The 13,243-nt window shown below is 46.4% G+C and overlaps 1 protein-coding gene across 2 annotated transcripts in view; it reads left to right on the forward strand.

Annotated features, from left to right (window-relative positions):
• NDUFA10 (NADH:ubiquinone oxidoreductase subunit A10) overlaps positions 1-13,243 on the forward strand; it is a 113,414-nt gene that overhangs the window by 90,226 nt on the left and 9,945 nt on the right. Inside the window, exon 10 of one of the 2 annotated variants that reach the window (XM_081813264.1) lies at positions 433-943. The exons of the other annotated variant lie outside the window; for it this stretch is intronic. Within the exon in view, the coding sequence (XP_081669390.1) occupies positions 433-594 (162 nt within the window). The 3' untranslated portion in view covers positions 595-943. Of the gene's footprint in view, positions 1-432; positions 944-13,243 lie in introns of those variants that run through there. 2 annotated transcript variants of the gene reach the window in all.

A 13,243-nucleotide genomic window follows, 5' to 3' on the forward strand; every position in this document is an offset into this window, starting at 1 on the left:
GCGGCACCCCGTTCCCATGGCAGTGACCTCCCGTGTGATCTTTAAGGGCACGGGCTGTTCTGCCACTTGAGCTAATCCAGTGCACGCTTGGATTCGTTCTCCGTATTTAGTTCAGCCACCTCAGCGTGTCCCCGGGACTCCTTTGGTTCACCATCCAGGAGGTTCCCCGGGGCCCCTGCTCTCTCCAGGTGAGAGCTTCCTGCTGTTGCAGACCAAGGTCACTGGGCTCCCGAGAAAGCATTGTCTGGCTTCCCCAGAGACGGCAGTGTTCTGTCAAAGCATCTCTGTGAGCCGCCCTATGTTGTCCCCCTGTCTCCTGAGGGATCAAGGAGGCTGAGGTGGCAGCTCCTTGATTCAGGGGACTCTGATGTGCCTTCTCAGACGGGATCCTCCTGGGAATGTTGAGATTTGTCTTCTTTTGTTCCTTTCTAGTTCCTTGCTGGTGGCCTCGTTTCCCACTTTCTGATCTGGGCTCTCTCTCACGCTTCCAGAAGGTACTGCATGTTTGTTTCCAACTCGGCTGAGCTTTTCAAGAATGCAGGGTCTTCCCTCCAGGCGGCCAGACACTCCGGGGGCCCGTTTGTCTCTCTGTGAACCACGTCAGAGCTCAGTAACGAACAGGCCAGCGAGAACACCTGTGCCGCCATCCCTAGCAGCAATCCAGGTGTCCTGCCCGGCGCCTAGCTCCAGGGGCAGCGTGACTCACAGCAGTGGGGACGTCGCTGGCGCTCCACGGTTCGGAGGCCGCTGTGGAGTCCCCCCAGGCTTCCAGGACCCACTGGTCACAACAGACCAGCTGGAACAGCAGAAGCATTGCACCCAGGACCAAAATGGCGCCCTGCAGCCCAGGAGACCCGGTGGAGGTGGGTGGAGTTAGAGACATAAACCCTGGAAATGTGCTTTTTTAAAAAGCTTTATCATAAAGTTCACCCTTTCCAAGTGAGCGGTCTGATGGTTTCTAGTAGTTTGATTGTGTGGTGTGACTGTGGCCATAAACATGTTGAGCCGAAGGATCTTTTCATCATCCCACTAAGACCCCCTCATGGCTGGAATTTTGGATAAGTTGACGGTATGTTCTTCGTTTTCTTTCTGACTCTGGAGACCCTGTCTCCTGCTCCTGGGGCCTCCGAGACCCTCTCTGGGGCCACAGGCAGCCATGGTAACGTTTTGGGAGAGTTCAGAGGGGCTGTCCTGCGCCCACAAAGCTGCTGCTGGGGTGGGAGCCTCTGGCAACCTAATCCCAAGAACCGCGTCATAGGTCTTGGTGGTGTTCTCTGGAACCTAGTTTGAGAAATACCGACGGAGCACTTCAGGTGGCGTCTCCAGCTGAACACGCCCTCTCGCATTCTGCCTCCCCCACTCCGCCATCCTGCACACACACAACCTCCCGCGTGCTGGCCCCGTGCTCTGTCCTTGCAGTAGACGGGTGCTTCGAGTTTGCTTCGTGTCGCTTTCAGAGCTGGACTACATGACGCAGAGCGACATGTAACAGGACCCCCACTCCTCCCTCGATCATGACAGAATTCAATGGTTGGAATTTTGCTTTGGCTTCTAAACAACTGCCCCTTCCTGGAAAAGGGGGTGGCGGTTTTCAGGGCCGCGGTGTGTAAGGTGGCCCCTGCTTAGACTTGGCACATTCATGCTGTTTGGTGACGTGACTGATGTGAACCCCACCATCACCGCGAAGTTGAAGGTGGTGTTGGTGGCTTCAGGTACCGTGTGATCAGGGCCTCTGGCGCTGACCCCTGGCCCTGCCTCTTCTGTGCTGCCTGTCACTCTGGTCCCTGGACGCATCTTCATTCTTCCCAAGTGTTTCCAGTAGAAGAAATATGGCGGCCGACAACGTCCAGCCTACATCGTGGGGGCTCTGGATCCACGAATGTCCATCTCTGTCTCCCTTTCACCACGACCAGATCTCAGAGCAGCCTGAGTGAAGTTCAGTCAAGGAGAGTCTTTGCCAGTGGGTGTGGGGCATGTGTTACGTGTGTGTGTGTGTGTGTGTGTGATGGGAGCAAGGGCTCCCTGTGCTTCTGGACCCACAAGAGTAGGGACAGGGAACTTCAAACAGTATTTAATTTTATTTAAAACAAGAAAGAACCATGACATTTTTTGCAACTCAAGGATCGTGGAACTACCGTATTTATTACATAAGGAACAAGCCAGCAAGGCCCTCTCATTTGTGGCTCACATGTGGCTCATTTGACTGCATCGCTGGAGAGCTGTTTGAGCACAGAATCCAGGACATACAGGTGTCCTGGGCCATGGTGTTGACGAGGCAAACACCCCTCCTTTGGCCTGAACATTGGGCCACCATCAAGCTGGCTGCTGTGGGCTGTCCCCACTTTGGGTGGTCACTGTCTTAAGCTCGGCCTGGCTCCAGTGTCTCCTCGCTTGCTGGGACTCCCAGGGCCCAGCCCCCACCCCCTGCCCTGTCCACCTTCCAGTCCAGACTGATAGCACCATGCCCCCTCCGTGTCACGTATCCCATTCCCTCACTGACCAGCTACACGTCTGGACAAAAGATGTACCAAGCCATCCACGTGGTAGTTGGCATCTTGTTCCACAGGCGCTTGTCTTTATTCTTCCTTATTCTGTGCTACTGGCTTTTAAATAGGAACCAGGTGGGAAATCCACACTCACTCAGCTGACGACGGGCCTCCTCCAGCCAGAATTTGCCCAGTCCTCAGGGGCTGCATGTGGTCCTGTGTCCTGGAGCCTCCAGCAGTGTCTGGGACACAGTAGGTGCATGATACAGACTTGCTGAATGAATGAATGATTCAATGATCTCTTAAAATGATGGAAAACACTTTATTGCAAATCCTGGTATATTCCAGCATCTCAACTGTTACAGTTGACCCTTGAACAACATGGATTTGAACTGCACATGTCCACTTATATGTGGGTTTTTTACAGTACAGACTATAAATGTATTTTCTGTCCCTTATGATTTCCTTAATAATGTTTTCTTTTCTGTATCTTACTGTGTTGTGAGAATACAGTATATAATACATACAACACACAAAATATGGATTAATCAACTGTTTGTTATCAGTAAGGCTTCTGGTCAACAGTAGGCTCTTAGAAGTTAAGTTTCGGGGGGTTAGAAGTTATATGTGGATTTTCAGCTGTGCAGGGTGTTGTTCAGATCAATTATATTTTGTCACTGTCACGAGAGAAGGCTCTCTGCTCCCCTGAACTCTTATTTAAGCATTGCCCTGCTCTGCTGCTGGCTGGTCTTCAGTGACAGGTGTGACTGGGGTGACAAGGAAAGGATGAGGCGTGCCCACTCAGAAGGTGTCAGCAACCTGGAAGGGATGAAATCCATGGCCCCCAAAGTGGCAACGCAGTAGCAGGAGCAGTGTGGGAAGGGGCTGGGACCCATGGTGCCCAGAGAGGGGCAGGAGGCAAGGGCCAGAGTGGATGCCCACTGCTCTTGCTGGGAGGACACTGCTTGAGGCTCTGCCCACCCCCCGGGCACCTGTAACCCTTTCCAGGCTATTTTTCATTTGATGTGGAGTGAACACTTCTTCATCCTTACTTAAAAGTTAACAGGATATCTTTTTTCTCTTTTCTTGCCATCTTTGATAACTTTTTTCCAAATGAAATTCATTTCCCAAAGTGCATTTCTTTTCCATTTCCTGTCTTCCTCTTCCTCCTATTTGTTTTACATCCAAGAACTATTCATCAAGCCTTTTCTATTTGGCTGGTGTATAGAAATTTTTAAGGCAATGTCATGGCTTCCAGAAACACATGTGTTAGCAGCGGGGACAGGTTAAACCTCTCTGAATTAACACATGGTAAATCCCATGTAGATTACTTTCTCCCTCCTGCCCATTGTAGCCCCCTGAGGTCCACATCACCCTTGGGTATGAGATACATTTGGTGAAGGAGTGAATAAGGGCTAGTTAGGGCCTACCATGTGCCAAGGGCTGTGCCTTGTGGCGTTTGTACTTTATATAATATTAGATTCTTGTAACCATCCCAAGGCAGTAATACCATGCAACAAGGGGCCATGGAATCATTGACAGGTGACCACATGGAGGTACAGTTCAAGAAGAGGAGCAGAGAGAAGACATTTGAGCAGGAACTTGAAGGGTGTAAAAGCAGGATCTGGGGAAGGGATAAGAGTCACCCAGAATCACTTGCAGGGTTCGATGCCCCATAGAGTGATTGACACATTCGCCATCTTATCACTTCCTCCCAGGAGGACTTTTGGGTCACTGATGGGCTGGACTACCCAGGGAGAGGATCTGAGCTCCCAAAAGTATAGGGGAATACTGAAGCATATGACTAATTACAGTCAAATTAAGAATGAGACACGGGCACTTTTTGGTACCATTTCAGAGAGGAAGCCAGCATTAGCCTTGAGAGCTGTGTGAGTTTCTAGAACCTGTGGGTTTGTCCAAAGGTGATCTTTTAAACACACCTCTCTTTCCCTCAAGGTTAGGAGAATATTCTCAAAACATGAAGGACTCCTGACTTTGCATCTTGAACAGCAGGGCAGGAAGAGGAGGTGGACAGGGCCTGTGTGCTAAGACGCTAAAACTTCTGGACAGGTGGCTTAAGCAGAGAGGAACACCAGCAAAAAAGTAGAACACCACAGCTCCAGAGGGGAGGACACCACACGTGGCCTCCCTGAAGCCTGCAGGATTAAGACATGAAAGGAGGGAAGGAAGTTCTCATCAAATTGAGATATAAGACTATTGGTATTATATATTTCTTCTTGAGTAAGCTTTGGTAGTTTGTGTCTTTCAAGAATTTTTCCCATTTCCTCCAAGTTATCAAATATATTGGCATAAAGTTCATAGTATTCATTTCAATGTCTGTAGAGTCTGTAGTGATGTCTCTTCATTCATTCCTTATATAAACTTCCCTTTTTTCCCCAGATAATCTGAATAGATGTTTACCATATTTATTCATATTTTCATCAACTTTTTGATTTATTTATTGTCTCCATTTTTGTTATATTTTTGTTGATTGCATGGATTGCTGATTTTATCTTTATTTTCCTCCTATGCTTCCTTTGGGATTAATTTTGCTCTTTTAGAAGCTCTTCAGAATGGAAGCTTTGATCATTGAGAGCCATTCATCTTTACTAATATATACATTTAATGCTACAAATTTCCCTCTAATCACTGCTTCAGCTGTACTCTATAAATGTTGATATTTTATGTTTTCATTTTTATCCAGTTCATGATATTTTCTAATTTTCCTTATGATCTTTTTCTTTGACCCAGTGGCTATTTAAGTTTGTGCTCTATTCCAAATATTTGGGGATTTTTCAGATTTTTTGGGGGGAGGGTGTAGAGTTCTGGTTTAAGTCTGTTGTGATCAGAAATCATACTTGTATGATTTGAATATTTTTTACAATATTGGGGAATTTTAATGGCCTATCTAGATAAATATTCCATGCGCAATAAAAACAATATGTATGCTGCTTTATTGGGTGGAGTGTTCTGTAAGTGTCAGATAAGTAATATTCGTTTATATGTTTATTCAGGTCTTTTTATCCTTACTGATTTTCAGTGTACTTGTGTTACCAAAAGCCAAGTTCAGCTGCCTGTCACTTGAAAGGCCAATACTCAATAGATGAGCTTGACTGGAAGGGAATATGAGCTTTGTTCAGGAGGCCAGCCACCTGGGGAGAAAGTAACCTCTTGTCCAAAGGCCAACTCCCAGGTTTCAGCCTGGCCCAGAGATTTTTAAAGGGGCTTAATCAGTTAAGGGAGTGCAGTTGTCTGTGACATTTCTTGATTACATGCAGACTTGATGATGCCAACTACAGAGTTATGTCTGTGCTTGGAGGTTGTGCAAGAAGTTCTGGTTCCTTGGTGCCCAGGGGTGGTTGTGTAAGAGTACTCTATTCTTTCTGCAAAGGAGGGCAAGGTCTACAGATGTGCAAAGCAAGGTCAGTAAAGTCATTTGTGTGAACTTAAAATAGAAAAAAAAAAATTGCTGAAAGATTCATGAGCTAATCAGAAAACTAAGGGGGCTTCAACAGACCTGCTGGCCTCTGTGGCCTGGGGATGCTCTGGTCCTTTATTCCCCAAAGCCAGTGGTTGGCAAATCTCAAAGAAAGTAACTTAGTTCTATTACAGATTAAGGGCCTTAGGTCAGCAAGCAAGGAGTGTATTAATTCAAAGCAAGTTAAACCTTAAGGCCAGCTGGAGTGCTGTCATGATTGTTCTATTAATTATTGGGAGAGGAGTGTTGAAGTCTCAGACTGACATGGTGGATTTTCTATTTTCCTTTCAGTTTGAACAGTTTTTGTTTTATTAATTTAAAAGCTTTGTTATTGGATATATTTAAGATTTTTCTGTCCTTTTAATGATTTAACTGAAGTTACGATTATGAAATGTTTCTCTTTTCCACTGATAATTTTCTGTGCCCTAAAAATCTTTATTGTGTTATATTAATATAGTCCGTCTAGTTTTCTTTGGAATGTTATATACTTGATGTATATTTCCTATCCATTTTAAGGTTATCTGTTAGCAACCTTAGTTCCATCTGCAAACTTAATTCCTCTTTGCTGTGTGAACTAGCATATTCACAGGCTCTAAAGATTGGGAAGTGGAAATCTTTGGGGGAGATCAGTATTCTGTTTACTACAGTCAGTATTCCCAGAGATTTATCACATTTTTTATCTTTCAAAAAATTTTCTTTTATTTTTCTTTAATGTTTTTTGATTTTGATTTCTGCTCTTCATTATTTCCTTTCTTTTGCTGGCTGTGGTGTTCATTTTTCTCTCTATTTTCTAGGTTCTTGAGGTGGGAAGTCAGGTTACTGACTTGAGACTTTTCTTCTTTTCTAAAGTATGCAGTTATTGCTATAAATTTCCCTCTTGTTAATGCTTTATTTAGCTCTGTCCCACATATTTTGATACATTGTATTTAATTTTCATTCAGGTCAATGTACTATTTTAAAATTCCCCTTGAGATTCCATTTTAGACGCATGGATTATCTTGGAGTGTGTTGTTCAGTTTCCAATTGTTTGGAGAATTTCCTGTTATCTTTCTATTATTGGTCTTTGTTTTGATTCCATTGTGGTCAGAAAACATGCTCTGTATGATCAATTCTTTTAAATTTGGTGAGGTTTGTCTTATGGCACAAGACATGGTCTATCTGGCTGTCTGATCCTTCGGCACTTGAAGTGAATATGTATTCTGCTGTTGTTGAGTGGAGTGTTCTATAAATACCTGTTGTATCTGTTGGTTATGATACTGTGAGTACTTCCAGATCCTGGCTGACTTTTGTCGAGTTGTGGTAGCTTTGAAGTTTCTGCCTCTAATTAAGGGTTTGTCTTTTTCCATTTCTATCAGTTTTTGTTTCTTATATCATACAGCCCTGTTATGGGCGCATACACATTTAAGATTACTATATCTTTTTGATGGATTGGCCTTTTATTATTTGATGTCCCTCTTTGTTTCTGGTATATATTATTTTTTACTCTGAAATACACTTTATCTAATATTGATGTAGCCACTCCTGCTTACCTTTGATTAATGTTTGGATGATACATTTTTTTCATTATTTTACTTTCAACCTTTCTGTATCATTATATTGAAGTGAATTTCTTCTAGTCAGCTTGTAGTTGGGTCATGATTTTTTTATCCACTCTTCCAATCTCTGTCTTTTAATTGGTGCATTGAGACCATTTGCATTTAATGTAATTATTGATATGTGAAGGCTATTGTTTCCATTTTAATTTTTGTTTTCTGTCTGTTTTGGTTTTTATTTTGGTTTCTTCTGTATTTCTGTGGGTTACTTGACATTTTTAGCATCCCATTTTGATTTATCTATAGGGTTTTTTCAGTGTATATGTTTGTATAGCTTTTTTAGTGGTTGTTTTACATGTTATATTATGCACACATAACTTATCACAGTCTGGTGGCATTAGTTTGCCAGTCTGAGTTAAATGCAGAAAACTTATCTCCCTTTACATCCCTTTGTCCTCCCCATTTATAATATAGTTGTCTTAAATATTTCCTCTGTATAAATTTAGAGCCATATCAGACAGTTATAACTTTTGCTTGAATTGCCAACCTTAATTTAGAAAACTCAAAGAGAATTATATTTACTCTTTTTTTTTTTTTGCTCATCTGTTCTCTCTTCCTTCCTGATTTCCTTCTTTTATCTCTTCCTTTCTGTTCAGAGGGTTTTGTTTAGCCATTCTTTCAGGGTACGTCTGCTGTGGATAAACTCCCATAGTTTTTCTTTATCTGAGAATATCTTGATTTCCCCTTCATCCCTGAAGGTTATTTTTTCTGGATATAGGACTCTGGGTTGATGGTGTTTTCTTTTGGCACATGTAAAATGTTTTGCCACATTTTTTTTCCTGGCCTTCAATGGTTTCTAAAGAGAAAATTCACCATCATTTGGATGCTTTCCCCCATAGGTTATGCTTCATTTCTGTCTGGCAGCTTTCACATTTTTTTATTTGTCTTTAGTTTTTGTAAGTTTGATTATGATATGTCTTTGTATGGATTATTTGTGGTTTATTCTCTTTGGGGCTTGTTCAGCCTCTTGAATCTGTGGGTTTGTGTCCTTTGCTGAATTTGGGAAGTTTTTGGCATTATTTCTTCAAGTTGTTTTTGTTTTGTTCTGTTCTGTTTTTGTGGGTATTTTGTTGTTGTTGTTTGTTGGTTTTTGTCCCACCATCTTTCTCTTCTCTTTCTGGGACTCTGATGGCACAAGTATTAGGTCTTTTGTTATAGTCTCATAGGTCCCTGAGGCTCTGTTATTATTATTTTTTTTTCATTCCATTTTCTCCCTATTGTTCAGATGCGGTCGTTCCTATTATTCTGTTTTCCAGTTCACTTATTTTTCCTCTGTCCCCCTTATTCTTCTGGTGAGCCCATCACTGATTTTTTTTAATTTAGTTATTATATTTTTAAGTTCTAAAATTTACATTTGGTTCTTCTTTAGATCTTATATTTTATTGTTGGTACTTCCTATTTTGCCTGCTGAAACTTTCTATTCTTTCATTATTTCAAGCATATTTTTAATTGCTTGTTGAAGTATTTTCATGATGGCTGCTTTGAAATCCTTATCAAGTTATTCTGATTTCTCTGTTATCTCATTGTTGGCTATATTTTGATTTTCCTGTTTCTTTTGGTTTTAGATGTTCCTGGGTCCTAGTATGACAAGTGGTTTTCTATTGAGATCTGAGCAGTTTGTATACAATGTTATGAAACTCTGGATCTTATTTAAATCTTTTTTTTTTTAGCTGACTTCCTGTAACACTGCTCCTGAGGGGAAGTGGGGGCACTGCCTCAAACTGCTAGGTGGGGGTAGAAGTCCAGGTTCCCTATGTGTCCTCTGTTGACACCTGCAGGGGAAGGTCCTGGGACTGAAGGACAGGGTTAGGAGTTCTGGCTCCCCAGTGGATCTCTACTAATTCCTCCCTATATCAGTGGTAGTACTTGCATAGAAATTTATCTTATAAATGAGACATCAGCTATGATATTTACAGCTGCAGGTAATAGAAAATCCAACATCATGTTGTGAATCATCAGGATATTTATCATGATACTGACAAGAGTTCCAAGGTTAGGTAGTCTCAAGATTAGTCTGGCAACTCAGTAATGTCATCAAGGATCCAGAATTTTGCTGCCTTCCTGCTATGAAAGCTTCTCAACCTCATGCCTATGCCACATATTTGCGAGGTGGCTTCCACTGGTCCAGGAATCACATCTACATTCCAAGGCAGAACAAAGGGAGAAGAGTAGTACCAGGGATCTCTATTCTTGCATCTGTACTTCTTATTAGGAGGGAGAAGCTCTCCCAAAAGTCTCCCTTCAGTCTTCTGCTTACATCTTGTTTGGCAAAGGGATGTCATATGCCCCTCCCTTGTTGCAAAGAAGGCTGGGAGAATGAGTATCTGGAAAAGGGGATTAGGATTTTTGAGATCAGCTAAGAAGTAGGGAAAGAGTATACTCCTCCTAAGAATATGGGATCTCACCTGCCTCCTAACCCAGTGAGAATCTCTTTGTGGAAGAACACATGAGGTTGGGAACCCTGCTGGGAGACAGAAAACCATGTGCACAGAGCCTCTTCAGCAATGCATCCATTCTCCTTTTGGAGTAATTTCTCTGTCGATTATCTCTTCCCAAAAATTAAAAGGTAACTATATCTCCCTAACCCTTTGCATGATGCTTGAGCATGTTTTATGCACAAAAGAGCATACTTGTTCTGGTCATGGCTGATAGCCACTTCAGGTGGGCTCAAGTGGGCTGTTGTGTGGATGTGGGTGCAGGGACAGGTGCAGAGACCCCTCTTTCCAAAAGATTCAGTCTGACTTTCTGCTCTTGGGCCAGTCTGAAATGTACTACCCCACACAGGTGTGCATGAGCCCAGGTTTGATGAGATGGAGGAGTGCATTCATCACTTCCCTCCTTATTCATTTCCCTATCAAACCTGACAAGGACATCCGTCATTTATCTTCTCCAGCTGTGTCCAGATGTCTCCAGAGTCAGGACTCAGTGAGAGAGGCAGACAAAGGCGCCCTCATCAGTCTTGTTGCTGATGCTGGGAGCAGGGCTGTCTTCATTGGCCTGTCAGTGAGATCAGGGGAGGTAGGGACATGCAAGGCAGAGGAAAGAGGACACGAGGGATGCAGGGCACACCTTGAGAGGAGGGGTGGGGGGTGACAGGATGCCTAGTGCACATGCAGAAGAGGGATTGGGGGGTGGGGGATAGTCTGAGGCAACACAGTGGGGAGACCAGGGAGTCCATGCACTGCCTCCCTGCTCACCCAGTGCTGAATACATTCAATCACCTTCAGAGAGGGGAGGACTTTTCCAAGACCTGTGAGGACAGGAATGGTCAGACTCAGAGTCGAAGACAATAGTACAACTTTATCATAAGTTAAGGTGCACTTTTAGAAAAGTGTGGGGGCATAAGAAAGTTACTGATGTTTGAAGGCAAAGGACCATTTTGTCCAAATGCTACAGATGCAGCCATGGTCTGTACCTGGAGCACCACCCCAGGGAGGTCCTGGAAGTGATGTCCACCTGGAGATGATGTCCTCTGGAGGTGATGTCACCTGGAAGTGATGCCCACCTGGAGGCGATGTCCCCTGGAGGTGATGTCACCTGGAAGTGATATCCACCTGGAGGTGATGTCACCTGGAGGTGATGTCCCCTGGAAGTGATGTCCACCTGGAGGTGATGTCCTCCTGAAGGTGATGTCACTTTGGAGGTAATTCTCTTGGAGGTGATGTTCCCTGGAGGTGATTCCCTTGGAGGTGATGCCTTTGTTTCCCTCCTGAGTAAACCCAGGGGTCTGCCCTCAGTGTGCCCCCAGATTCCATGGGAGAGCTACTTCCAGGTGGGCCTCAGCAGGACCAGCCTCATGACCCAATAGTCAGTTCCTCTTCCTGGCTCCTGTCCTCTTCTGGAACATGGCAGCTGCGTGTGCAGAGGCTGATCGAGGAGCTGACCCCTGGCCACTCTGTCCAGCTGTCCCTGCCCATTGGCCAGTGCAGGCCTCTCCAGTTGGCACCCTTGTCTTGCCCTCCCTGAGGCCAAGAGCTCAGCATCAGGTCATGGAGCCCCTGGCTGGGCTCCCTCCCTGCCTGCAGCTGGTCCTGTCCTGGGGACCCCAGGTTTTCCTGGTGACCAAGGCTTTGGAGGCCATGAGATCTGTGGTCTGGAGCCATGTGGACCTGACGGTGACACCTCCCAGCCCTCACGCCATCACTGGATTACAGGAAACCTCGCTTTACACCACCGTGGCACCTGGACTTGTTTTTCTCTTAAACCATGGGGGCGTGAATGTGGAAACCAGGATGGTCAAAGAGCCTCAGGTCCACACTCTGACTTTGCAGAAGCAGAAGCAGGAAACGCAGCCTCAGCCCAGGCCCGGGCTCCGGGGTCCTGCCGCCATGAGGTGAGCACTCTGGGATCGCAGGCCAGTGTCCAGCTCGTGCTGCCACCTGGCCGCTGGGTCCCCTAAGTTCCCAGGGCCAGTCACAAGAGAAGCCAGCCCTGCGAGGCGTGCCTACATCCCCTGCCCTCAGCACGAGGAAGGCCTGGCTCTGAGATCCCCACAACAGTTCCGGGTGCCCCTGTAATTATCCCCACAGGGTAGACTCTCATGGGCTGAATTGTGTCCCCTGCAAAGTGTTGAAATCCTAAGTCCAGTACCTGTGAATGTGACCTTATTTGGAAATAAGGTCTTTGCAGATGGTCAAGTTAAGATGAGGTCCTGAGGGTGGGCCCTGATCCCATATGACTGTGTCCTCATAAGAAGGGGACATATGGACACAGAGACACACCCACACAAGGAGAGCGCCATGGGAAGATGGAGCAGAGACGGCGTGACGCACCCACAAGCCAAGGAACGCCAAGGGTCACCACGACCACCAGAAGCTGGGGGCCTGGGACAGAGTCTCCCTCATGGCCCCCAGGGCCCCCGCCTTGCCCATACTTTGATCTGGGACTTCCGGCCCCCAGACGGTGGGGCCACACCTTTCTGTTGCGTAGCTGCCCAGTGGGGGGTGCTGTTAGGGCAGCCCCAGGACTCCAGCAGGCAGACGAAGCCCCGGGCAGCACAGGGCCGCGGTTTGAACCCACGCTCCGGGGAGGCCTGGGCTTACGGCAGGTGGAGAAGTGGCCTCGTGTGATAACGACAAGGCTCTGGGCAGCAGTGATGGTGGCTGGCAGCGCGCTCCCTGGATGGCGGGGGAGGAACGTCCTGCCATTCCTTCGCCAGAGTCTCCTTTCCTAGGGCAAGAGAGCAGCGGTCTCCGTGCCCCTGAAGCAGCGGGAGATGCTGCTCAGACACCGAGTCCCCCTCCGTCCAACCCGGCGGCTCAGTTCCGGCTTCAGTCGTGGAGACCTCGGACGTCCCATGGCCACCAAGTGCCCTGTCGGGAAGAGGGGGGACGGGTGGTCCTAGACGACAATGCCCACAATCAGAAGGGAAACGTGCGCAAGGGGCCTGTGGTCTGTGCGGGGAGTCTGGACTCGCCTGCCACGGCCAATCCAGAGCCGGCACGGTGTTAGATCCCGCAGAGCCCAGGCAGACGAGAGAGGAGCCACGCTGACCGTGAGAACCAGACCAGAAAAAGACCTTCTCAGACAGAATGTTCCTCGTTGGCAGGTCGTGCCTGTCACTGAGACCACCTGTAAGGGGAGAGGTGCCTGGAGACCTGAGTGCCTGGGGACGGTCCTACCGCTCCCGCTCCGGGCACCCCTGGGGCTCCATCCCATGCCCGTGTGGTGGCCAGTGGGCGAGGAGG

Source organism: Leptonychotes weddellii, chromosome 3, assembly GCF_054177405.1.
Source record: "Leptonychotes weddellii isolate Sample4059 chromosome 3, ASM5417740v2, whole genome shotgun sequence".
In the NCBI taxonomy this organism is placed as follows: domain Eukaryota; kingdom Metazoa; phylum Chordata; class Mammalia; order Carnivora; family Phocidae; genus Leptonychotes; species Leptonychotes weddellii.